At 42.4% G+C, this 24,781-nt stretch overlaps 1 protein-coding gene across 4 annotated transcripts in view; it reads left to right on the forward strand.

Moving 5' to 3' along the window:
* LOC115580432 (semaphorin-4B-like) overlaps positions 1-24,023 on the forward strand; it is a 65,066-nt gene extending 41,043 nt beyond the window's left edge. For all 4 annotated transcript variants that reach the window (XM_030414744.1, XM_030414745.1, XM_030414746.1 and 1 more), the window contains exons 3-15: positions 1,541-1,701; positions 2,421-2,483; positions 3,035-3,133; positions 6,432-6,543; positions 7,017-7,133; positions 7,532-7,689; positions 11,949-12,130; positions 12,637-12,787; positions 14,027-14,237; positions 14,416-14,531; positions 15,415-15,572; positions 16,894-16,985; positions 17,660-24,023. In XM_030414744.1, coding sequence (XP_030270604.1) covers positions 1,541-1,701; positions 2,421-2,483; positions 3,035-3,133; positions 6,432-6,543; positions 7,017-7,133; positions 7,532-7,689; positions 11,949-12,130; positions 12,637-12,787; positions 14,027-14,237; positions 14,416-14,531; positions 15,415-15,572; positions 16,894-16,985; positions 17,660-18,432 — 2,393 coding nt within the window. In that variant the 3' untranslated portion in view covers positions 18,433-24,023. The remainder of the gene's footprint in view (positions 1-1,540; positions 1,702-2,420; positions 2,484-3,034; positions 3,134-6,431; positions 6,544-7,016; positions 7,134-7,531; positions 7,690-11,948; positions 12,131-12,636; positions 12,788-14,026; positions 14,238-14,415; positions 14,532-15,414; positions 15,573-16,893; positions 16,986-17,659) is intronic.
* The last annotated feature ends 758 nt before the right edge of the window (positions 24,024-24,781 follow it).

Here is a 24,781-nt window from a genome sequence, read left to right on the forward strand (position 1 = left end):
GTCCCATCCAGGAGCGCAGAAATGATGCTCAGCTTTTGTGCCATGGATTGATCTGACTGGAAATCACCCCTGCAGTTTGTGCTGGGTTGTTGGATCTAATGTGATGTCTGTCCACTTGTTCTTGTTTCCTGCTTGATTTGTTCTTCCAAGAAGATTTCCACATTTCCTTGGAGCACCGTCCTGTAGGAGTTGAATTTATTGTGTGTTGATTTGTGGTAATGCGCTGTGGTTTTAGGAGGTTCAACATGTGTGTTTAATAATGCTAGAAGGAGGTAACTAAAAGACCTTAGCCTTTTAGTGGACAGAAACCCTTCATTTTTTAACAAGGCTTTTATTTTGAAACACCATCGGGAACCTATTGTGAAATACTTATTGATTCATAAGATTCACAGACATGTCTTCACCACTTTCACTCATATAGAGATGTTAAATTTTAGTTGTTGTGAGACTCGAAAACAACGTGTTGCAGTTGCCCTGATGGACTGTAGTGCTGCTACACTCTCATTCATGGCTCGAGGAAGTGGTTTGGTATCGTCCAACATCTAGTGTTGAAAATATCTTTTTCTTTTGCCGGTCGTCTTGTGTTGTCAGAATAATGGAAACTCAGACTGGAAAAATTCAGGTGAAGTTCGTACGTCGTGTAGTCAGTTTCTACACAAGTTGCAGAGTTGCCATCGTATGACACTGAAAGATGGCAAACACTGTTTTAACGTTGTTTTGATGGTTAAAAGAACTTTATTTTGGCGTCCGTGTTGCTCCCACATTGAGACTTGACACACATGAACACACCTTGAAGTTAGAAGAACGACTTCCAAACTCAGGAAGTGAGTCATTTAGAGGAGCACATGAATGCAACATTAGGCTCCATAGGTCTCATAATCATCCCAACACTAATATATAGTCTAATGTCACAATAACAATAGAAGGACAAATTATTGCCCCAACCTAGTTTGAGGTTTGGTGGACTCTCCCTGGATGTGGCAGCTCTTTTTTGCATTTGTCTTTAATGAGGATCACTCCAATTCACCTTCCAAAATAAAGTGCCCTTCTTGTTTTCACCTGATAACAATTGAAGTTTCTAATTTAATGTATTTTTCTAGCATTACTATTTCAAGCATGTCCAGTAACTTTCTGGTTGGAAATGACAAGTGGAACTCAAACATCTGTGTTGTGTTTTGTGCATCTTCACCACACGAAACATTTTATCGTGTATTTTGTATCCAATTACAGGAATAAAACAGTTTTATTTCTGATCATGAGATGAAAGTTTGGAATCTATTTGAAGCTCTTGAACACTCGTCAACATGCATTTTAAATCCCGGCACTAAATTGTTCTTCTCCCTTCGTCACAGCTTGACAGTATTGAGAGCGTTGTAAATTGGGACCTATTTCGGTGTTTGTGATCACATTTTGTGTGTGTTCTTGTACTTTAAGCGTCAGGATTAGGTTCTGTGCCAGTCTGTCCCTCTCTGTTCTGTCCTGCTATGTGATGCTAATCTCCAGTGTGTGCCTGTGGTTTTTTTTTCTTGCCGTCTCCCAGATGCAAAGGAGAGGTCGGCCAAGAGATTTTCTGTGGACGGCGTCTTCAATTACACATCTTTGCTGCTCAGCCAAGAGGACGACATGCTGTACGTCGGAGCCAGGGAGGCGCTGTTCGCCCTCAGCCTCTCGGACATCAGCAAGACCAAGCTGCAGAAGAACGTGAGTAAACGAAATGCCAAATGGGGAGAAAATTGCAATGAAATAGTGGGCTGGCGGAGAAACCATGCAGCGAATTGCTGTTTTTTCTTTTCCAAGTTGAAGGAGGCTTATTACGCTTTTTCAATTTTTTATATCGGTTCTTGAAAGTTTAAAAGGTCAAAGTTCGCAACAACAGAATCTCTCACAGGAATCAATGCTCCTGAAACGCCTCGTCAGTAGACCCGGCTTTTATTCCTTGACATCACACTACATCACCATGTCACACATTTGCATGATTTACACCAACGCACTGAAGAATTGATTTAGCACAACTGCTCTGTTGTTGTGGTGCTGTGTCAGGCATGTGTGAGCTGACCAATCAGAGCAGACTGGGTATTCGGGGGGGGGGGGGGGGGGGGGTCTTATTAAAGAGACAGGCGCTAAAACAGAGCTTTTTTGAGCAATAAAGCATTAAAACATGCTCTAGTAGTCACACAAAATAAAGTTATGAACCTAGAAAATGAGAATAATATGTCTCCTTCAACAATGTGGTTTGTAAATGCAAATGATCCGAGTTAGATTATTGTGAAATGTATACATTTAAGGGCTTACTTAACTCCATGTGTTCCTGGATGCATAATTTTTATTACTTTCTACACAGCAGTTATTTATGTATGAAGAAACTTCTCAGTAGAATCAATTTTGCATGACTTATTCAAGGTTTTCTTTATCATCCTCAGCTGACGTGGGGCACTCCTGCAGGAAAAAGAGAAGAATGCAGCTTCAAAGGGAAGAACCTGGAGGTGAGAGGCACCTTTTCACCGCTATTGAACATACCTCAGGAAACTAGCTCCATAATGACAATGACAATATTGAAAAATGTGTTTTTTTCCTGTCTCTTGCCTGACTGCCCTCTCTGAGTTGTTCAGTGGTGTCTCCGAGTAGATAAAATGAGCGTTGACTTCTGTGTTGACAATCGTTTCCACCAGTTACAAATAGATTCATCAAGTGTGCAGGCTCGCCAGGGAATTGCTCTTTTCTCTCCCTCTCTCTCTCTCACTGTCTGTTACCTTGTTGTCATACCAGCTGTTGTTTCCCAAAGAAGGAACCTTTGCTAATCTTTGTGCTACAGTGTACAACGCTGGTCTGTGTATTACAGAGAGCCCACCAGGAAACTGCCGTGTGATGCTGGGACGGAAACATTTTTATGTTTCTATCGAACAGTTTACTGAAGTATTTGTGTCTGAGAGCTGCAGTATTTCAGGCACAGACTAAAAAAGAAGAATCAGTCTCTCAGAATTTTCTTAAGGATTTATAGACCTCACACTTGCTTTTCCCTTTGTTCCCCATCCAGACTGATTGCTTCAATTACATCAAAATTCTCCTGCGGCTGAACAGCACTCATCTCTACGTGTGTGGCACTTATGCTTTCAGCCCTATTTGCGCCTACATCGTAAGTAATGACCTCTCAGTCCAACCGAGTCCTGATTTTTATTTCTCTCCACTTCTCTCACTGGCACAGCGTTTGAATTCAGATGCATTTCTTTGGTGTTCTTGAGGAATCAAGCTCTTTTTATCCACCATGTCAGTATTGGATCTGTTGCTATCCAAGCGTAACCAAACGCTGCTGAGGCACTTTAGCCAGACAAGTCAACAGGGGGTACACGAGCCATGTGGTTTTCCAGCGAGAGGGAAGCGGTAGATCTGTTTATCTAGCGGAGGAGTAAATCTGGAGTGATGGTAACCGGCAGCGGGATGACATTGATTTCAGTGAAGGGGGGTCAATCGAGCTTGGCGACAACTTGGCTCAACAACTCAGACCCCCTCCCTCCTCCTGCGTTGACGTCAGAGTGAAAGAACAACAAGAGACTTCGCAGACTGAAGATGACTTGGCAGGACTTTAGGCCCTGAACCGAGATTCCAACTCTGAGCCCGGTTGGTCGGGGTGAACACTCGTCATGTTGACAGAGTCCAGAAGTGTGTGTGTGTGTGTGTGTGTGTGTGTGTGTCTGTGTTACCCGGGCGTTCCTACCGGCCAGACGCTCTCTGAATCCCATAATATTAACATTAATAAATGCTTTATTTTTATAGCTGTTCTCAAAACAGTTGTTGAGGATTTTACGGGCAGCGTTACACGAGGCTGAAGCCAAGAAGATACACTAAACAATCAGATGATGGACATGAATTCAAACAAGCCCCGAGTACAACAAGTCATAATGATGAAGCATGGGAAGATTTTCCAGGAAATGGAGGCACTCTGTGCTGTCCTTCTTTAAATAGAACGAGTTATTACTCCTGCTGCGAATTGCCCACAGACATTTTTTTTGCCTCTCACTTAATATAATGCTCACATTCCCATATGTACATTTAATTTAAAGGCTTTCTTGGTGACCGTAGTTGTTCCTCCTCTCTACACTGACTGCAAAGAGGTCTCCCATTAAAGCAATTTCAGTGGAAGTGGTTGGCACAAAATCTACTGTCCCTGTTTGCAATGAACCGAGCCTCGCTGAAGATAATGTGACAGAAAGCATACGTCTTTTTTAGTGATCGACAGATTATTAGGTGTCAGGGAGACAGTTTACAAATATTTGGAACCGATGTACAGTGCATTTGTTTAAATATGAAACCCTTAGTGTGAAACTTGTACTTCACTTAATTATTTCCCTTTTCTGCTACTTTGTACTACCACTGCACTTCATTTTGTTGGCAAATATTGTTCTTTTTCTCCGCTACATTATTTGATAAGTGTAGTTGCCAATTACTTTGTGGATTCATATAAGTCGTGCTCAGGATGGGAAGTTTGAATACTGGGATAACTTGATGCTGCTGTGTTTCAGATGGTCAGTCATATAAACCAATGAAAGCACCACAAACATTTCATCCCTTACCAGTTGATTAGCAACTGAAAAGTTCTTGGAAAAGGGAAATCTTGAGGGCATCGGGCCATATTTCAAAGTAAAACAACATATTTGATATCTTGTTAGCCAACGTTATCATTCAACCACTTCCGAGCGTACATTAACATTAGATTTTGTCCAGTGTATCCAAGATGTGGGTTGATATTTCAGAACTAATCGATGCCTTCTCTGTCGTGTCATGTTGCACTTTCAAACAGCAATGTTAGCTTGGAAGTGGTTGAATGCTAACGTTAGCTGTTGTCTAACAAGCTAATGAGACATCACATATGCTGTCTTACCTTGACAAATGGCCTAATGTCCCTTTTCCGATAACTTTTCAGTTGCTAATCAACCAGTAAGGGATGAAATGTTAATGGTTTACGGGCGGGACATTGAGCAGTGCCACTGAGTGGTGACTTTAGACGGAGAGGCGGCTGCATCAGAACCAAAGTAGGGCATTTTGAATTTATGTGTTTTATTGGCAGTCACACAAAAAAAAGCACGATATTCCAATAATCCCGAAAGATGCTGACTCTCTGATTAAGATAAGTGCCCGGTCTATTCATCATATTTTTTTATTACTAAATCGTACATATACACAAGTCAGTTTTTGTTTTATGATAAAGTTGATAAAAAGTGAATGTTCAATCCCGTGATATTGGATCCTACACTAGAAAACAAAGTTGAAGAAAACAGTTTGCTGCCATTTTGATCATTAATAGTCTACAGCAAGTATCAAGCAAACACACTGAATATGACTATTTGCTGCTTTGCAGTGTTTTCTATCATCGTAAGTTGATTTAAGACTGCCGGTCAGAAGACGTCATCCACACTTGCACCAGCGCTTCCTGTTTGACCCTCCCTGCCTGTTAACGCCAACATTTTTTGCCCACTGTTTGTGATGCGGCTCTCTGTTTAAACAGTCCAACCCTGAGATTACTCAAGTGATGTCACTTTTTCAGACACAACAAATCTCCTTGAGAACCCAAATGAGATTTTTATTATACAAATGTTACACAACCAGAACTGGCATACACACTTGAGCAAACAATATTATATATAATGTATTTTAACCAGCGACAGGCACCGAGAGTTACTGTGGTCTTTTGGTGGATAATGTCTGAAAGCAAATGTTTAAAGTAAAGTCTGATGATGAAACATCATACAAACTGCTGACAGGCATATTTAAGGCAAGGCAAGGCAAGGCAAGTTTATTTGTATAGCACAATTCAGACACAAGGCAACTCAAAGTGCTTTACAGGCACACACAAATTACATTAAAAAAACAAACATTTCATTTAAAAGACATTAAAAATTGCATTATAAAAAAAAAATAAAAAATTATTTAAAGTATTTTTTCTGGTGGTCCATCCATCCTTTGATACTTCTCTGTTTGTCTCTCTCAGCCATAAGTCTGTCTGACCTGAAATTACGACATGAATCTTTAAAAACGGGTTACAAGTGTATCATTATAATTTTCAATGAGGCTCAGTAATTCCCTGAAACGGCTGGTCACTGCAGCTTTTAGCAAACATCCTTTAAACTGTACTAAAGGGTTGCATTTGGGCGACTGTTTTGAACGAGGGATTAATGAACATTAGCGAGCATTTACAGCAGCAGGATGGTGCATGTGGTGTTGACTCACAATAAACTACAGCAGCTGTTGACATACAGTATCCTGAAGACCCGGCGTTGCCTCCAGACGCAGCTACTGTGTGTTCAAAGTGGCCAGACTCCCTAAAAGTCGGCGAGCTGGAGGTGGCTGAGCTCACTTTAGCTCACTCTTTACTGTAAGTACAATTTAATTGGACTGCGCCTGAGGGACATTTTTTGCTGTTTGTGTCTCGTCTCCAGAACACGTCAACATTCACGCTGGAGAGAGACGAAGTGGGCGAGGTCGTGATGGAAGATGGGCGCAGTCGCTGCCCCTTTAATCCAGAGTACAAATCAACTGCCATCATTGTTGGTACGTAGAATTACACACACTTCTCCCTTTGTGTCACTTTAAACATTTGGAAAAGACAAAGACAAAGGTATGATTATGAGTGGCTTCTTGCTGGGAAAACAGGCTCAGGCTTTTCTGAGGCTATACTTTGATGTTAACTACCACTTTGATTCAGTAATGAGTCACGATGTGCCTGCTGATGTTGTTTGTCTGCCTCAGCCCTTCTGATAAATAGCCGGACACCAACAGACGCTGTTTGTGTTCAACTTCTTTAACAAGCAATTAGGGAATAATTGAGCTGGATATGAGCGGAGGACATCATTTGTCTAATCCCTCACTCATAAACGCTCTCTCTAAACTACCACTGGCTTCATCTGTTGCAGTTAAAAAAAAAAGCCCCCAGCACATCATTTATTTGAGGTTTATTATGCTTAATTAATAGCAAATTAACTTCTTTATTTAAAATCTTTGCAATCTTTGTCTTTTTCCTCCAGATGGTGAATTGTACACGGGCACCGTCAGCAACTTCCAAGGGAATGAACCAGTCATTTACAAGAGTTTGGGTCAGGGAACAGCTCTGAAGACAGAAAACTCCTTAAAATGGCTGCAAGGTAAAAAGAAAAAAAAAAGAAAGAAAAAGCACATCAGATTGGACTGTGTTTCTTTTTTTTCCCGCTCTACAAATCTCCCATTATGCACTCAACAGAGCAGATAAGCTCCAAAAAGTAGCGATCATTAGCGAGGCAAGGCCCGCTAATGCAGGCAGACGGAGAGTCCTATCAGACGGCGCACATGGACTTCAAAACACAGCTCTGCCGTGTGATCTCTGACTTCTCTCCGAATTTACGAAGTCACAAAGCGACTGAAAGCACGGTTCCATTGCGTTGACGATAAAATTGTAACATCTCTCTCTCTCTCTCTCTCTCTCTCTCTCTATCTCTCTCTTTCTCTTTCTCTTTCTCTTTCTCTAACCACATGTTTCCTTTTGTGTTTCTCTATTTTAAAACAGATCCCGTCTTTGTCGGGTCGGCTTACATCGAGGAGAGCCAGCCAATAGGCAACCCCGTGGGAGACGACGACAAGATTTACTTCTTCTTTAGCGAGGCGGGGAAAGAATTCGACTTCTTTGACAACACCATTGTGTCGAGGATCGCTCGCGTGTGCAAGGTAAGACACCTACGGTTGGGGTGAGGTCATTGCACAAGAGGGCCGTGCAAACGTAAAGAGGCGCAGCGGGCTGGAGCTTCCCCTTGATAATCCCTGATACAATTACCTCAAAAACAAGGCGGGACTCTCCCATGTCAAAGCACGTTTGGCCACATTTAACTGAACATCACGCCGGTGCAGACGCAATGAAAATGTGTCACTGGTGCGTTAAAGCGCTTTTTCTGTTCGACTGTGCAAACATGTTTTCAACAGATTTGGTTTTTCCCGTGCCTGAATCATCCTCTCCTCCTCACCACGCCTCCCTCCCTCCCTTTCCTCTGCAATGTCATCTCCCCCTCTCCTTCCATCTCCCTCACAATGTCAGCTGCACTCGTCCATCCCTCCAGCTCCCTGCCTTTCTCCGCCAGCGCTTTGAGCTTTGCAGGCATTATTAGTATTCAAGGGTGCTTCGCAGCAATATGAAATGCTTTTTCCACTCTACTATATGGCCTGTTTTTTGTTGCAGGCAAACTGTAGCAACTGCAGAATTCGCTCGCATCATTTAAACCACCGACGTCATGCCCCCCTCCTCCCCTCCGAGAGTTTAGTTGGGTCGATCACCCTGAATAATCAAGAGCAGACTTTATCCCGTTTCACCTGTCACCGGATCAATTAAAACGCCTATGAACCTGCCAGATATACATGCTCTCAGCATCCCTCCCTGATTGATGCCTCTTGTTCATGGAGGCAGTAATGTGAGTAATCGTGGGGACAGCATGTAATCTTAAGTGACAGCTTAATGACTTAGTCCTGCTAGGCTGTGGCACTCGGTGCTGCGACACCTTTCGAAGCCGGCGGAGCACCTCCTGGGTTCTATATATGGAAATCACTGACAGAAAAGGCCTCCAGACTGTGGCAAGCAGGCGAGCTGTTGCCGCAGAAGAACTGTGCAATAGAGACAGAAGAATGGCTTGCTCTGCTCTATAGAGCGCCTTTATTTCGCTGGAATGCAGCAGCCCTCCTTCTTCAGACTGACATCTTTTCAGCCGCTGCTCTGTGGCAGTACAGTAGAGATGCAGGTGGTTTCTTCAACAATGCACCCGCGAACAGCTTAAAAACGGCAACAGAACCATGTATTGAGACGATGCTGAGGAATTCCTCCGACCGTCCAGTTTCTACTCGAAGAAATGATCGTCTGACACCAGATAGAATTGATGTTGCACAGCGCTGACCAATTCTTAGTTCTTGCTATTATGATTTTTCCTTTTTTCCTTTCCTTCAGTCTGTCAAATAGGTTCCTGTGCGTGTAAAAGGAAAAAAACTGTCCCTGAAGTGCCTTAAACACCTCGCCAGTAGTCCCGCCTTTAATTCTGTGACTTTGTGACATCACACTGCGTCACCATATCATACATTTGCATAATATATGCAGAGCTGACAGGAGACACTATGAGTGGTGCTAGCTCAGGCGTGTGCGAGGTGACCAATCAGAGCAGACAGGGGTGTTCAGGAGGAGGTTCTTAAAGGGACAGGAGCTCAAAACGGAGCGTCTCAGGCAGATGGGGAATTAAATGAAAACCGATGTGTTTCTTGAGCATTTAAGCATGTTAAACCAAATTTCAAACAGATGATTCATCATTTCCAGGAAAACTACTGTAGAAATTCAGTACAAAAAAATAGGTGTCACTGACTGTTGCACTGGAAACATGGCTCTTAATTTGGAGTTAGAAATAAGTCAGTCTTTTTCTGAAACTCCAGGGAAGGGAAGTCCCCCCCTCACGCAGAATTTCTACAACTCTACCCACTGCCCCAATCTTGCTATCATTTAAAGTATGCCAAATTATTTATAAGCAGCTCCTGTTTGCGCTGCACCCATGGATGTAAAGACAGTTATCTCTGGATTACTCGGATACTGAAGGAATCATAAACATCTGATTATTCTCAAGCTTACAGTTTATACTCTGGATCAGTGAGTCACACTGAATCTAAAGCCGTGGTAATTGTGCCTGTGTGTTTCGATTTCACCGAGTTATGAGTCAGTCGACGAAGGAGTACAATTTTGACGCAAATTGCAGCAATCAGGTCTTAAAGGCTTAAAAGTGCTTTAATTGCCTGTGTGTCCCTGCTGCTGCCGCTGCTGCTGACTGTGTCGGTGAGTGGGCCCAGTCAGCAGGCAGAACCACGCTAACTAACTTCCTGTTGTTTCCGGAACGCCGACGTGTACCTGTCCACCTCTCAGTGTCTCTGCCTCACGTCCCTCTCCAACATATCTTCCTGAATTGCTTCAGGCTGACATCCCACACCATTTCCATATTCACCTTTTTGTTTCTCAGAATAGTGTCTCACGTCTGAACACACACACGCCCGGCCCGTGCTCTCCTTTCAGTGTGCGGAAAAGGGCTGAACTCGGATCAGAGTTGGGTAACTGCGAAGTACGAAGGCCCCTCCCTAGAACACACTTTTCTTGCAGACTGACAGAAAACATGCACTCCCTTCTCCTTCTCTATGTCCCAGGTCAAGGCCAAATATGTGTAATTGTGGTTTTATATCAGTACGTGAAATATTTTGGCTGAGCTCGTTCACCTCGCAGACATTTAGTAAGATAAGATAAATCAAGGCCTCCTCAGCCTTTTTCGCAGTGTCCCTCCTAACTACTGTTTTGCTCGGGGGTTTGCCAAGTAATTCTGCTTCCGAGTTGTTTTTCCTCCCCCTCTTTCCCATCTGTCCCCCTCCCTTCTTCCACTCCCTCTTTCGGTTGTTTATTCAGGTGTGCACACTGAAGGACTGTGAAAAAAGCAGGACGATTACGAACAGTGTGGCACCATTTTCTTTACTTCTTGTCGAGGGTGCTTCTCAGGTGGACAAACGTGATGAAAGTTGTGTTTTGAAACCGCACGTATGAGCGAGTGTATTTTTGGAGGGCAGTTATCTGGGGAGGGGAGTGGTCGATTGAAAGTACGAGCTGCGCAGCGGAGCACAGCAACAACAACGGTGGACAGCTGAGAGAGCAGGAATGTGGTCTCCTCATTATGTGGACAGGCTACTACCACAGCCCTGGTAATTGGCTCCCAGGGCCTGCAACATCAGTCCCACGAGGTTTTACCTCACCGTTGTGCAACATGATTGTTTGTGTGTAGCAGAAACAGAGAGGAGGAAACGGAGGAAGTTATAGTTTTGCATTTTATTATCTCCTCAAAGGCGATTCACTCCTCATGCTGTTATGTAGGAGTTGTTCGGGGTTTTCGAGACCCTGCTGACGGGATAGTTTGGATCCGAGGCAGAAAAAGCTGTCTTGAGATTGGGCGAGACCATTTGTTTTGGTTGTGTCCTTCCTCCTCCTCCTCCTCATCCTCCTCCTCCTCTTCCTCCTCCTGCTGCTGCTGCTCCTCATGTGTTTTCCAGCTTGCTAGCTGTATTTGGGAGGAGTTTCATGTGGTGTGTGTTTACAAGCTCTTTGATAATTGCTGGTCCCAGCAAACCCATCTGATAACTGTTTTTGTGAATATTTTGTGACAGTGTAAAAGGAGAATAAGCATCTGCTCTGTATGTCGTCGGAGAAGTGAGGCGTGAACCACTGATGTTCATTTCAAAGCTGCAATTAATAACCAACCATTGTCTGTTTTCCATTTCAACCACTCTTCTTCAAAGAGCAACTGGTATTTGTCCGCCACACATTTTTCTCAAAATGTCCTTTGCAGTTAAATGGTTGGAGTCGAATCAAACAGTGAAATCCTGTTTGGTTTAGATTAGTTGTCCAGTTTATTTCTCTAAAAATAGAGTCACAACTGTCACAGTAACCACGTTCTCGCTCAGATTCCTTTCTTTGACTTCAACAGCACCCTCTAAAGTCAAGCAGGGGGATTGCAGCTTTGATATAATAAGCATTTGAGAGGCTTGCAGAGACAGGCTTTTTGTTTTTGTCTTTCTGGTAAATTGTGGCAAGTCCCCATCCAATAAAAATGTGTCATGCTTATTGTGGATCAGGTGGAGTGGGGTCTCCACTTCACTCCTGTGTTTCTGGACTTGTTGTCTGTTGTCCAGAGCTGAATCTGATTGGCATGAATGGTTATCCACTCCCTCTCTAAAGACTCTAAAGACACAGAGTTGCAAAAGTACGAATAGTTGGTGAAAAATCTTCATCAGCTGCATGACGCATTCAGTCCTTCACTCTTTGTTTTGTTACCTTGGCCATGTTCGGTTGTTGTTCAAACTCGTGCAGATAATATTGCAATGAGACACACAATCTTCTGTAAGCAACTCTAATGTACCTGACCTGTTTTCAGGGTGATAAAGGCGGTGAGCGGGTGCTGCAGAAGAAATGGACCACCTTCCTGAAGGCGCAGCTCCTGTGTTCCCTCCCCGACGACGGCTTCCCCTTCAACATCATCCAGGACATGTTTGTCCTGAAGCCGATGGGAGACAGCTGGGAGAGCACCGTCTTCTACGGCGTCTTCACCTCCCAGTGGTAAGAAAACAAAGACGTTGTTTTTGTGATGCACAGGCACTTTATTAAATCTGATTTATGTTTATGCAGAAACACACAGACAGACACATGAATCTACACAGCTCACACACACAACCTCCAGCCAGTTTTTATTTAATATCTCCACTCAGACTTGGCAAGTCGCCTTTTCTTCCTTGGCTCGTCTGGATTTAGAGCAGCTGTAATGAGCTTAAACACTAACAGAAGCTCATGCAACCCCAATGTCTAATTAATGTATCAACAAAATAAAGGTTTTAATATGGAAATCGTTCAAGCACCCACTCTACAACTGTTCTCCAGTGAGAAGTTGCTGCTCCAGTTTTCCCTGAGTAAAATGATGAGAACTGCAGAAAAGGATGGACCGGGTAGAGAAACACGCTGCAATAAAACGGACACGCTTTAAGTGCGAGACTAAATCTTAAAATCGCTCCACTTTCTAAACTGCAACAGAAGTATGGAGAAGATATCAACTTTATATGTGTTGACAGGTATAAAGGAGCGTCGGGCAGCTCGGCGGTGTGCGCTTTCACCATGGCGCAGGTGGAGAGAGCCTTCAGCGGGCGCTACCGAGAGGTGAACAGGGAGACGCAGCAGTGGTACACCTACAACCATCCAGTACCTGAACCGAGGCCCGGGGCGGTGAGTGGTGCAGACTACATCCTGTCACAAACAATTCAATTCAGCTCCTTTTGCCTCAGCTCACCTTTACCTCAACCTTACAGTCAAGGCCATTCACGTAGCTTCCAGCTCTGTTCTGTCAGAGGAAAGTTCACATGACGGATGTAAATTACAGAAATATTTGTTTTTTTAAATTCCAAATACACATTTTTATGATTGTTTTTTTTTTTTTTACATTTTTACACAATCAGTGTATAATACAGTCCAGAACCAGCTGGACCTTTAGTCTGATTTCTGGCCTTTTCATGGTTGAGCTTGATGTGAAGCAGATGTTCTCCCTTTCCTCTCTAATGAAAGAAACCGAAAGCACTGTCTTGTTGATTTTCTGCCTAACTCTTCATGAGTCCCAGAAGCAAAAGAAATGCCTAAGAGCTTAAAAATGAGTAGATATTAGATTCAAGACCTCTTTATCAGCCAGTTCAGTCTTTGTTTCCAGTGATACCCGACCCCAAACATTTTGCGTTAAGCGAACATCATAGTCATGCTTACATTTTCATTGTATTCTTTAGGGTTTGTACAAATACTGGAATGTTTGGAAAATAGTCTTGCTGTTGTATTTTCAAGGTTAGGCTTGAATTTAAATAAAATCCCTGAAAGTACTTAATTATTATTAGTAATAATGTTAGTAATTTTTACCACGGTGCACACACACAAGGGGCCATATGGAAGAATTTTAGCTTAAAACATAAAATTATCAACAGATTGTGAAGAAATAGCAGTTTTGGTGTTTTGATGTCTTTTTATTGTGTTGCTGAGACATCTACTAAAGTTAGCATGCTAACAAGCTTAGCTCAGCCCGTTGTGTTCCAAAGCTCCTGTTTGCTAGCAGTGTAAACAATAACACCCTGTTCCCCGAGCTCCCAGACCGCTAGCTGCATTGCAAACCGAGCGAGCTAGCTAATGGCAGCTCTTGCTAGCAGCAGTTAACTGTCACTCTGGTGATCTGCACCCCTCTATTTGTTATATACATGATTTTAAACAAAGTCAGAATAAAGTAACTACAATAATTGATTGCTGTGAGTAAAGGGAATTCCTGTTTAACTCGCAGTTGCATTTATAGCATAAATCTAGATGAAATGTTTGGTTTTAGGCAACTTGAAAGTGCTGACATAATACTGCTTCTGTTCAAACACTGTGTATCTTCAGGACCACTTGAATAAGCAGAGATTCATTTTTCAATTCTAATTTACTCCCTCGCAGTGCGTGACCAACCACGCCCGGCAAATGGGTATCCAGTCGTCCCTGCACATGCCTGACAAAGTGCTCAACTTTGTCAAGGACCATTTCCTGATGGACAGCGTGATCCGCAGTGCTCCCCTGCTGCTCAAACGCAGCGTGCGCTACACACAGATCGCCGTGCACAAGATCCAAGGCATGGAGAGGGCCTACGACGTGCTCTTCATCGGAACAGGTACGGCTCATTACACAACAACAGTCCAACTTATTGGTTATTTTGTGGCTGTTTCCATAATTTTTAAAGGAATATCTTTGTATGTATACTTTAGTGTGTTTGATTTGTTGCCTGTATTTGCTCACAAATCCCCCGCCTCCTGTATAAGTCACATCCACTCATCCTCTGTGTCTTCCAGATGATGGAAAGCTCCATAAGGCCATCAATGCCAACGATAAGATGCACATCATCGAGGAGATGATTCTGTTTCCCGAGCCTCAGCCTGTGCAGCACATCGAGCTCGATCCTCAGAGGGTAAATCACAACTCTCGTCGTCTCAACACGCATCATAATGATGATTGTCTCTCTGGTTTATGTCGGATTGTATTTAATCTCGACTCATTTCACACTCAAATTTGTTTTTTAAGTGATAAGAAAGGGGGAAGAGCTACATTTACCGGATGCACAAACTGGTTACAGACATTTTCTTTCCGCGGCGACCATTCCATTGAGTTTTCCTGTAAGTTATAGCACCGTCTGGAGCAGAGTTTATGATCCTCTCTGGCATTTTACCCCGAGCTAAATTTCATTACCTTTCTGTCTTTATTACATAATGGCCTCTCCCAGGGCCAAAGCAGCCAAACAGCAATCTTATCTGAGATTATGTAATTCTAAATCCAAGATACGTTTGGTGTGTATATTCTGAGCACCAAATAGGGATATGAGAGACAGACAGAATCCCCAGGAAGTGTAATATACTGGAAGATAAGATGGGCTAAATTTAGACGGGGCTTTTGGGAACACTGGGATGTGCTTCATATGAGGATCAACGTCACAGTCGTGGTGAAAAATGCATTTCTGGATAATCATATTTCCGCAAAATAAGACATAGTGACTGTGTTCAAAATCCAGATGAGGCCTTTGTATCAGACACTTGTTCTCATGTGTTTCTGAGCTTATCCCAGCTCATCAAACGACTTGGCTGACATCACAAAAGGGAACAGCTGGCCTGAGTTAGCCCTTTGTTTTGGTTAGATTCTTCTGTTTATCTTAACTAATTGTTTTGGCATCGTTTGCCTCTTCTGAAATCAGAAAATCTGTAATCCAAAGCAGAAGTTCTGTTTCTGTTCTGTTCTGCCCTCCGTTCACCTTCTTTAACGAGAGACTGGCCTCACACACGGCTTTTCCTCCCCTGCAGGGTCTGTTGTTTGTGTCGTCCAACTCCGGGCTGGTGGAGGTTCCTGTGGCCAACTGCTCCAACTACCTGAGCTGCGGAGAGTGCGTGTTGTCCAGAGACCCCTACTGCGCCTGGACCGGGCGGCTGTGTCGGGACGTCAGGATGGCTCCACCTGACAGGTGAGAGATCACCGAGCACACAGGGCCACAAATTCCTCAGCTGCTCTGAAAGACTCTGAATTTTACTTTGAAGGTACAACCCCTGCTTACAAAAATATTGGGGCGCTGTGCAAAATGTAAATAAAAACAGACATTTGACAACAGTTTTAGCAAAGCGTTCCTGAGCCTATGTAATAATATCCTTTATACAATCATGTGTTTCACAAAGTGCTGAACCTCGTCCAGTCCTTTCTGACCTGTGTTTTCTTGTGTCTTTTGAGCTTTACACAACTTTCCCATTCTCTTGATGCTCCTGTCCCAACTTTTTTTAAAACATGATGCTGGCGTCATATTTTGAATCAGCATAAATGTACAAAAATCAATGAATTTGATGAGTGAAACACTGAATATATCGTCTTTGTGTTGTTTTTAATTGAATATAACTTAAAAAAGGAGTAGGAAATCATCACATTCTGCATTATTTATGTTTTACACTTCATCCCATCTTTTGTAGAATGGGGGGTTTAACAAAGGCTAATTACTTCTACAAAAAAAACACTGTAGATTGTCATTACATTTATAAGAGCAAACACTGGACCATATGCAAGAACATTTTAATATTCTCATTCCAACTTCTCTTAAGAATGTTTCAAGTTGAATTCAACAAACTCTCTGAAGCTGCGCGTTCTTGAGATTTCATTTTTTATAATTATGGTTGTACATGAATTTGGATGCTAAATAACTTCTTTCTAAAGCTAAGCGGTCCAGGACTGCTATGAGCAATGACCCGACAGGCAGGGAGATATTAAACAAAGGAATATTACAACCTGTAGTAGGTGATTTTACACCACTATGCTCAACAGAGGAGTACGCAGCTGTCTTACCGAGAGGATCTTCCTGTTTCTCAGCCAAAATATGAAAATAAAGAGCTAAAATCAAAATGAATGAATAACTTGTATGTGCCGATGTATCTGTTTGCATGAGTGGTTCTTGCATGAGGCCCAAAGTACTCACACAATGAAAAACAGCAAAAGGTGCTAGGTTGGTGTTACCTCACCTTACTTCACCTGAACAGCCTTTTAATGAATGTGTTTTTCGCAGCATAATATATGAACGTGCAACCAAACAAACACTTGGGATAATCATGCAGAAGCTCATAGTCATGTGTGACAGCAAGTAGCTTTTAACAGAGCTTTGTTCTCTTCATCATGCTGGTGAAGCTGTACTCAAAGGTTTGAAATGACAGGCTTGAAGGGAGAAATGCGTGCGCTCGTACACGGTGCCTCTCATTACAGCTGCTGACCCCTCACCGTGTTGTTTTGTTCGATATGTTTTGTTTCAGTCACTGGCAGCAGGATGTGGAGGAGGCCGATACATCAGCCATTTGTAACAGGACACTTCCCAGCACCAGATCGTTCAGACCGGCAGCTTCTCGTAAGTGTGACCTCTGTGTGAAGTCACCTTTTGATTATAGTGTTGTCAGGCACCTTGTGAACACCACAACACGCTCATAAGGCGTCACATGCAGATTGTTATGAAGGCATGACACATTGTAAAGTTCAGTGTATAAGAATTGGGAGCAAAGGACGTATCCACCAAATCTTTAAAGGGAATAGCTCAACATTTTGGGAAAACAAGGCTGGCTGTTTCCCCCAAGTCATTATGCTAAGCTAAGCTAACCATTTGATAAGAGAGAATTTGTGTGAAACATTGACAAATGAACTAATATCACCAACAGATTTGACACTGTGTTGAGATGTCTTTGTAACATGTTGCGGAGATATCTTCTAAAGTTAGCATGCCAAGTAGCAACCCCTTAGCTGCTTTGTTTGGATAGTAAACAGTAACCTCACAATCAAGTCAGTCAGCCAGTGGAGCACTAGCTGCACGGCTAACTGAGCTAACCAACCAACTTGAGCTTAAGTTAGCAGCAGTTGGTGGTTTCTCTGGTGTTATGCTGCTCCCTATTGTTCAGTATGAATTAACAGGTGGCCAATTCTTATGTATTACACCTTTAAATTAAGCTTATTCTATCTGCAATTGGTGGAATATTGATTACATGGAATCCTAAATCTTAAAAAACGTGTTGTTCTTTATTTTTTCTAAAGGTGGCTCCCACTGTAAGCTCATTACAATCCCAGCCAACACGTTCAGAGTCCTGCCCTGTAAGCTGCGCTCCAACCTGGCGCAGAGGAGGTGGCGCTACAGTGACAGCGCCAGCCAGTTTCTCTACGCTACCCCGGAGGGAAACCTGGTGGTGGTGGCTCAGTCCGACAGGATCGAGACCTACGAGTGCTGGTCGGAGGAGGAGGGTTTCCGCCAGCTGTTGGCCAACTACTGTGTGAGGGCGGAACCCCGCCAGGAAAGCACCACTCTTATTGGTCACTCACGCACGCCGCACATTGAGCAAGAGGAGACCCTCATCCTGCCCGGCAAGTCCCAGTCAGAGCAGGTCCACACGAAGACGTATTGGAACGAGCTGATCGTGGTGTGCGCCCTGCTGGCGTTCTCCCTGGTGGTGTTCTCCCTGTTCGTCATCTACAGGAACCGAGATCACATGAAGTCCATGCTGAAGCAGGGCGAGTGCCCCAACATGCAGCAGAAGAAGCCGAGGATCGTGGGAAAGCCTGCAGAGAGTTTACCCCTGAACGGTAACACCATCCCCGTCTCCACTTCTGATCACAAGGGCTACCAGACGTTAAACGACAACTACATCTGCAGCACGCCCACCCACGAGTCCTCGCCAGACAACAGCAAGAGCTTCTCCGAGGCCTCCGACAGACGGCCGCTCAACGTGAAGGAGAGCCATGTGGAATACTCCCCGACCTGCCCGCGGCCCAGAGTGAGGCTAGGCTCCGAGATCAAAGACTCAATCGTATGAGAGCACAGTGTTCGCTAAAGAGATTCCACCCTGTATCTCCATGAAGGATACAGGCCACCGAGCGAAGGAGAGGAGACCCCGACATCCTTCTACATCACAGCACGTCTTTTATTTTAGCCATCTTTGTTCTGTGATCAATGCGGAGGTCATTTTTGTTTAACCATTTCCACTCCGAAGCCAGAGGTTGGTCCGGTTTGCTGCCTATTGTGCAGGAAGAGAAGCAGCAGAGGATCATGACCCGTCGCAGCTGCTAAGAATCGTTAACGGTCTTTGTTTGAGTCATTGTCATGGCCACTAATGTGTGTGAGTGTGGGGCTGGGCAAAATGGTGAAGAAAATAACCAATCATCAGAAGATCTGCTTCCGTTATCAGTATTTATCACAGTATATCTCTAGGTATGCAATATCCAACATTGATTAGCTCCATCACTTAACAGATTATACACTAATACATTATGATATGCTGCCCAGCCCAATCTGAGTATGTGTAAACTTGCACATGCTCTGCAGAAAAGTCGACATTTCTGCTAATATGCACACTAGAACCAAGCTACAGCTTCATGGTGACCAAGAGTTCAGGTTTAGGAGATTATAGTACAAGTTTTGCCTATTCATTACGATCCACACATTACGGAAGCAAGTCAGAAGCACATTTGTTCCCTTTTGCTGAATAAATGTTGTGACTGGACGAGGACGAAGACGACGAAGGATGAGGCAAACCAGGAGACAAAACACCGCACCCTGGTTATAAATCGAGCCCTCGTAACGAATAATTTAACGGACTGCAACTTTTAAGGAAGATCATAATTTATTCTCCGGGGCCTAACTATTGACATTTACCTCCTGAATGTACGCTGTTGTTCAAAGAAGGTCTGCTTCATTCACACATCACTGCACCGTGGACAATTTAGGCAGCCCGTTGCTCTTCATCTCCGCTCATCTGAGACAGCCCTGTTCTTCAGTATTGACCTGCAGGCACCACGATGGGCTCATAAACTGACACAGATGTCCTGTTTTTCGAGGCGAATATGAAAAGAGACCTGACATTGTTCTGTTGAAAAAGAAAAAAAAAACAACATACACAGAGCCAAGACAAAAGGAAGACGTCCACACCTCTACCATGATCAGGGCGGCACTGACATCATCAAGTGCACTGTGCCAAAAAAAAAAAAAAAGAACTAACTTGATTGTCTTTCTAAATGCAATAGTGCCATTCTGTTATGACCACTCCCATGCTTTGTGTTAGCATTGATCACTGTCGAAGAGCACATGGTGAGGAAACCAGAGGTGGGTTTCACAGACAAGTAACGTGGCACTAAAAATAAACAAATGTGAAGGGCGAGGATGGAGATTTCCCCCTAAGACTGTTAGCCTATAACGAACCTGTCAGACTGTGTTGGGTAAAAAATAATCAACTTTTCGTATATGAAATCTGAACCGGGGCCAAAGGATGCAGCATGGAGGTTTCTTCATGTCTTACAGTTGTGAAAAAAAATATTCCAGTTTTCCTTCAGCTACCCTTAAAGGAGTTATATGCCTTCTTAGCAGACACTGAATCACACGGACACAACTAGTTTGAGAACATTGAGCTTGACGAGCACTGACAATAGAAACCTAGAGGAGATAACACAGGTGAAAACTGCACTGCTCAGTTTTGTTAGTTTGGGCTATTTTTTCTGGAAATGTACGCAAATTAATTATCATATTTAATTAGATCACCTTATTTGTTTTAAACAGTAAATATCAGAAAACTACAAATACAAAAAATCTTAATGGAAGTGAACTGAGGAAGTTTAAGAAATATGGTAAATTTTGACCCTTCTCACCTTTTTTTGGCTAAAAAAGTATATAATTTAACAATCTATATCTTAAAGAGTGTAATATGTAAGAAACATTTTTAAAAACTTTATTGTTTACAGAATTTGAAGAAATAACAGGTTTGATGTTATGTCAAAGATTTTGACGCTAACCCTTTGTTGTGAGGTATCTCCTGATGTTAGCATGCTAACCAGTTAGCACTGCGCCTGAAAACCTCTGTCTGTCATCAGTACAATGCTCCTGTGCTAGCGGCTTAAACACCAACAGTCGCCCCAGTTGTCCAACTAGCTGCACAGCTAACTGAGCTACTATGGTAACCGTAGCTACAGTCATGGTGTGTAAACAGAATGCAGTTAGTAGCCGTTAGCGGTCACTCACTGCTGCTCTGATTAGAGGTGGCCAATTCTTACATATTACACTTTTTAAAGGACAATTTTTTTCTTTGAGCGATAAATCTCCACTTCAGCAGCACTTACACCAAACCTTACAGTTTGATTCTTATCAATATTCTGAAGATGTTTACAGAAAGGTTTGTTTATATCATTCATAGCCTGATTTATGAAACATAACATTTTATCCTGAACACATGGTGACATTTTCTATTTTGTTTATTTATGGCTGTTGACAATGTTTTCTAACGTATTGAGTGATAAAAATAGATATCCCATAATCCATCTGTGCATTTGTCAACAAAATGAAACAAGAATTTCGGACCTGGATTTATCCAATGTTCAGATTTCTGTTATGGAAATGTATGCAAATTGACACTATTTAATCATATAAAGCCTTATTTAAACATTTGAACATTTAATAGGACAGAAAGAAAAAGAATTCTCATTACTTTCATGATGATACCTATAAGTTTAAATTTCCACTCTCACCTGTAGTGTCTCTCCTTAAGAGCTAATAAACCGACTCCGGATGAAAAAGTCACAGAGTAACATATAACAACTGTCGCTGTCGTGGACATATAATATTCACTGGTCTCTCGTCCAGCCTGCAGCTGCACAACGTAGTAATGTAGTCGCTCAGAATACTGCATTCGCTCAGTTAGCTCAATACAACCTCCTCCACCAGGTGACATTTCTCAAATACATAGCATTCACCACACTCACTCAGATGTCAAGGCGACGTTAATGTGAAAGCACAAGTAATCAGGGTCTTGAACACTTCACAGGTTTGCACATGTCAGCAAAATTAGTGTGACTTCTAAGAAATGCAACTACTGAGAGACAGACGGTGTGGCTGCTACGGAAAATGATTTTTTTTTTGTAGAAATCAGTTAATACAGGGACCAGTGCAGCCATCGCGCTCGACACTCTTGCACCCACATTCGCTTTTCGATTTTTGAGACTTAACAAGCAGATTTTTCCAAAGATGTAGGAAGCCGATAGTGTTGTGTAAATCTGAATGAGAAACATTTACACGGCCATAGGGACAATATGGCACCACATGTCTTAGAATAAATCACCAGTTCACTGTATTGATCAAGTAAGCCTACCGTATATATTCCAATACCATACAGAATTAACATTTTTGCTATTTCGAACACTGAGCAGATGACAAAATGCTATGTAACTGCTACAAAGTTGACAAAGTACTTGCATACTGCGCAACAGTGGTCAGTGTTTCCTTTCTTTCTTTGTTTTTTTTTTTTGTTGTGTATATACAGTATCTGTGCTTAATATTGTGTGTTTTTAAGGGACCTTGTGCAAGATGTGTTGTAGAGATAGTCTTGAAACTAGAGAGTGAACACTGCTGATATTTTGTTTTCGTAGTGCTTTACTGCCTACTTCAGCGTAAACATTTCAACTCTTGCACAGAAATACCGCATATTTCTCACCGCGCTGTTAGTTCAGCACCTGGGCTGGTTTTTATCGAGCATGTCAAAGCAGGAGAGCGATCTCTAATTATCTTCACGTCATACTGAATTAATGGGGAAGCTCGATACTGTAGGAGATAGTCTTATTCACCTCCTTGCCGAAAGTGAGACGAAAAGATCGATACCACTCTCGTGTATGAATGTGAAGCCACCACCACTTAGCTTCACGTAGTTTAGCTTAGCTTAGCATGAAGACCGGAAATCCCAGAAACGGCTAACCTGGCTCTGACAACCCGAAGTCTCTTCGTCAACTTGGGTTTTCCAGGAAATCAGTGGTCACTCCAGGAAATAGTCCGGCACAGAACTTCCATTATAACCAAAATGACTTACTGAATTTACGGATAAATTGTTAATTGTTGGATATTTTCATTGGTGAGCATTTGATAGATTTTTTGTTACCTTTGGACAGATGCAGGCTAGCTGTTTTCCAGCTGTTTCTAGTCTTTTGCTAAGCTAAGCTAACCAGCTATTAGAAACAGGGTGCATCTTCCAACAAAATGCAGCTGAATTAGATTATTAAAAGTAAAAAGGAGTTGTCAAACACACTGCTTTTTGTTTTTATCACTTAAATTAAGCTAACTGCTATAGACTCACACCATACATACATTAAAGCGGTATCAATCTTCTCATCTAACTCTTGGCAACAAAGAAATAGGTCTATCTCCCAAAACGTCCACCTGCTCCCCTCATCTTGTTTGCTCGCTTGCAAGCAAAGACTGACAAATTAAACCAGAGTATAAACAAGAGATTTATAACAAGAGTAAATCTGATGCTTAAAGCCTTGGTGCGGAGCATTGTTTGTCACCACAGATTGTCTCGACTATAAAACATCTCTCTGGTGGTTGAATACCCTGCTTTGAGATGCTTGGTGAACAACCTCACGACATATTTTCAAAAAAATGCCTTTTTAGATCTCAAGTTGTTCTGCCTTTAGCCATGTGCCACATTGTACACCACCCAGCAGTGACCTCACCAACAGAAACGTGGTGACTGGCATGATTGTAGCCCTCCGTGGGCACACGCAACTCCACAACTCAACACGGGTCAACGGTAGATTTACAGCTTTCACCCAAGCCACCGTTAACTCAACCTGCGAACAGTACAACTGGGAGCTTCTCAAAGTCACGTACCATTCTGCAGTCGCTGCTTGTGTCAAACGTGATGCCGTGCACGTAGGGAACATCTTTCTGAACAGGTCAATATCTAAGAATAATACTAATACTTCCTAATCTCATGTAGAACCGCTGAACTTACAATACCATTTGACCTTAATAGTTAACAATGCCAAAAAGGTCAACTCTGTGTCAAAAATGCATATTTATTGATGACGTGCTTTTTATTAGAAAGCAAATGCTACCATGGTGACTGATGCTTCATTTTGAGTGGCTCCTCAGTAATGCACCATACTGTACTGGACATGAATGTAGCCGACTATAACACATTTTGTAGAACATCTACAGCAGTCTATTTTCCTAAAACGGCTTAAGTAGGCAATCCATCGCAACATCTTTTCAGGATTTTGTTCTGAGGGTCGTACTACAAAGAAACGGCACAACAGAAGTAATTAATCATTTGTGCTGCGCGACGTAGTAACTGCAGTAAGCACAGCTTCAAGTCCTCCATATCGGCTCAGCCATGAGACACAGCAACAGCTTTGCCTCAGCGTACCGAACACCATAAGCTTATTTGACTGAATAACTATTAGACAAATGTGGTCTTGCCTGCATGATTTCCTTCTTTTTTTTTTATTTGTTGTGTACAAGAAACATTGTGAACTGTATTTTTTGTATCATTGAGATTGTGACTGTTGTTTTTATTATATTGTACATAAAAAGCACTTTATTTTAATTTTTTAAGATAAATGAATAAAATACATGTTTTGACACATGCAAGTCTGAGTCCATTTTATGCTCAAAGTTGATCCTGAACTTTTTCATCACTTGAGAGAAACTTTATACCAAATTTGCATATAATTTCAGATGATTAAAGATTAAAGTGGGGCTATTAACAATTGCATATGGGCTTAATGTAACTTTAAAAGGTAACTCCACCAATTTCACAAAGTAAAGTGTGTTAACAGGAGAGTTTTGCTGCATATGTGAAAAGGGTAGTGTAAAGCCTTCTGTGGCTCCAGAGGAAGCTGTATGTTATCTGAAAAAATACCTCCAGTGAGGTCACTGTGGCTAGAAAAGGAGGAAGAATGCTTGGAATAAAAGACAACATCTGGTTCTGCTGTATCAAATTTGATCATTTGATATTAAGCCGTTCCTAATTAGTCCTACGGTCTTATAGGAGTGGCCTACGTTACCCACAATGCAAGGTAACTGCTGAGTGACTCACTGGAGGTCATTTATCAGATTGCATGCCGTTTCCTCTGAAGCAACAATAGGCTTTATTGTTATTTTTTAACAATGCAGTTGTGCTCTCCGAGAGCTGTAAACACACTATAATGTGTACAATTGGTGGATTGACCCTTTAAGGTTACAGTTGCATCCATTTTTCGAAAGATTCATTATAGGTAAGAAGGCAACAGTGGACTTCAGATGGTTTAAAGAATGTCTCTCCTTGTCTTTGGATTGCTGTTATCAAAAATAATTGATGCGTAATCCTCCATTATTATACAGACTGTATTGGTAATTTAATCAATTAA

Source organism: Sparus aurata, chromosome 4, assembly GCF_900880675.1.
Source record: "Sparus aurata chromosome 4, fSpaAur1.1, whole genome shotgun sequence".
NCBI lineage: Eukaryota > Metazoa > Chordata > Actinopteri > Spariformes > Sparidae > Sparus > Sparus aurata.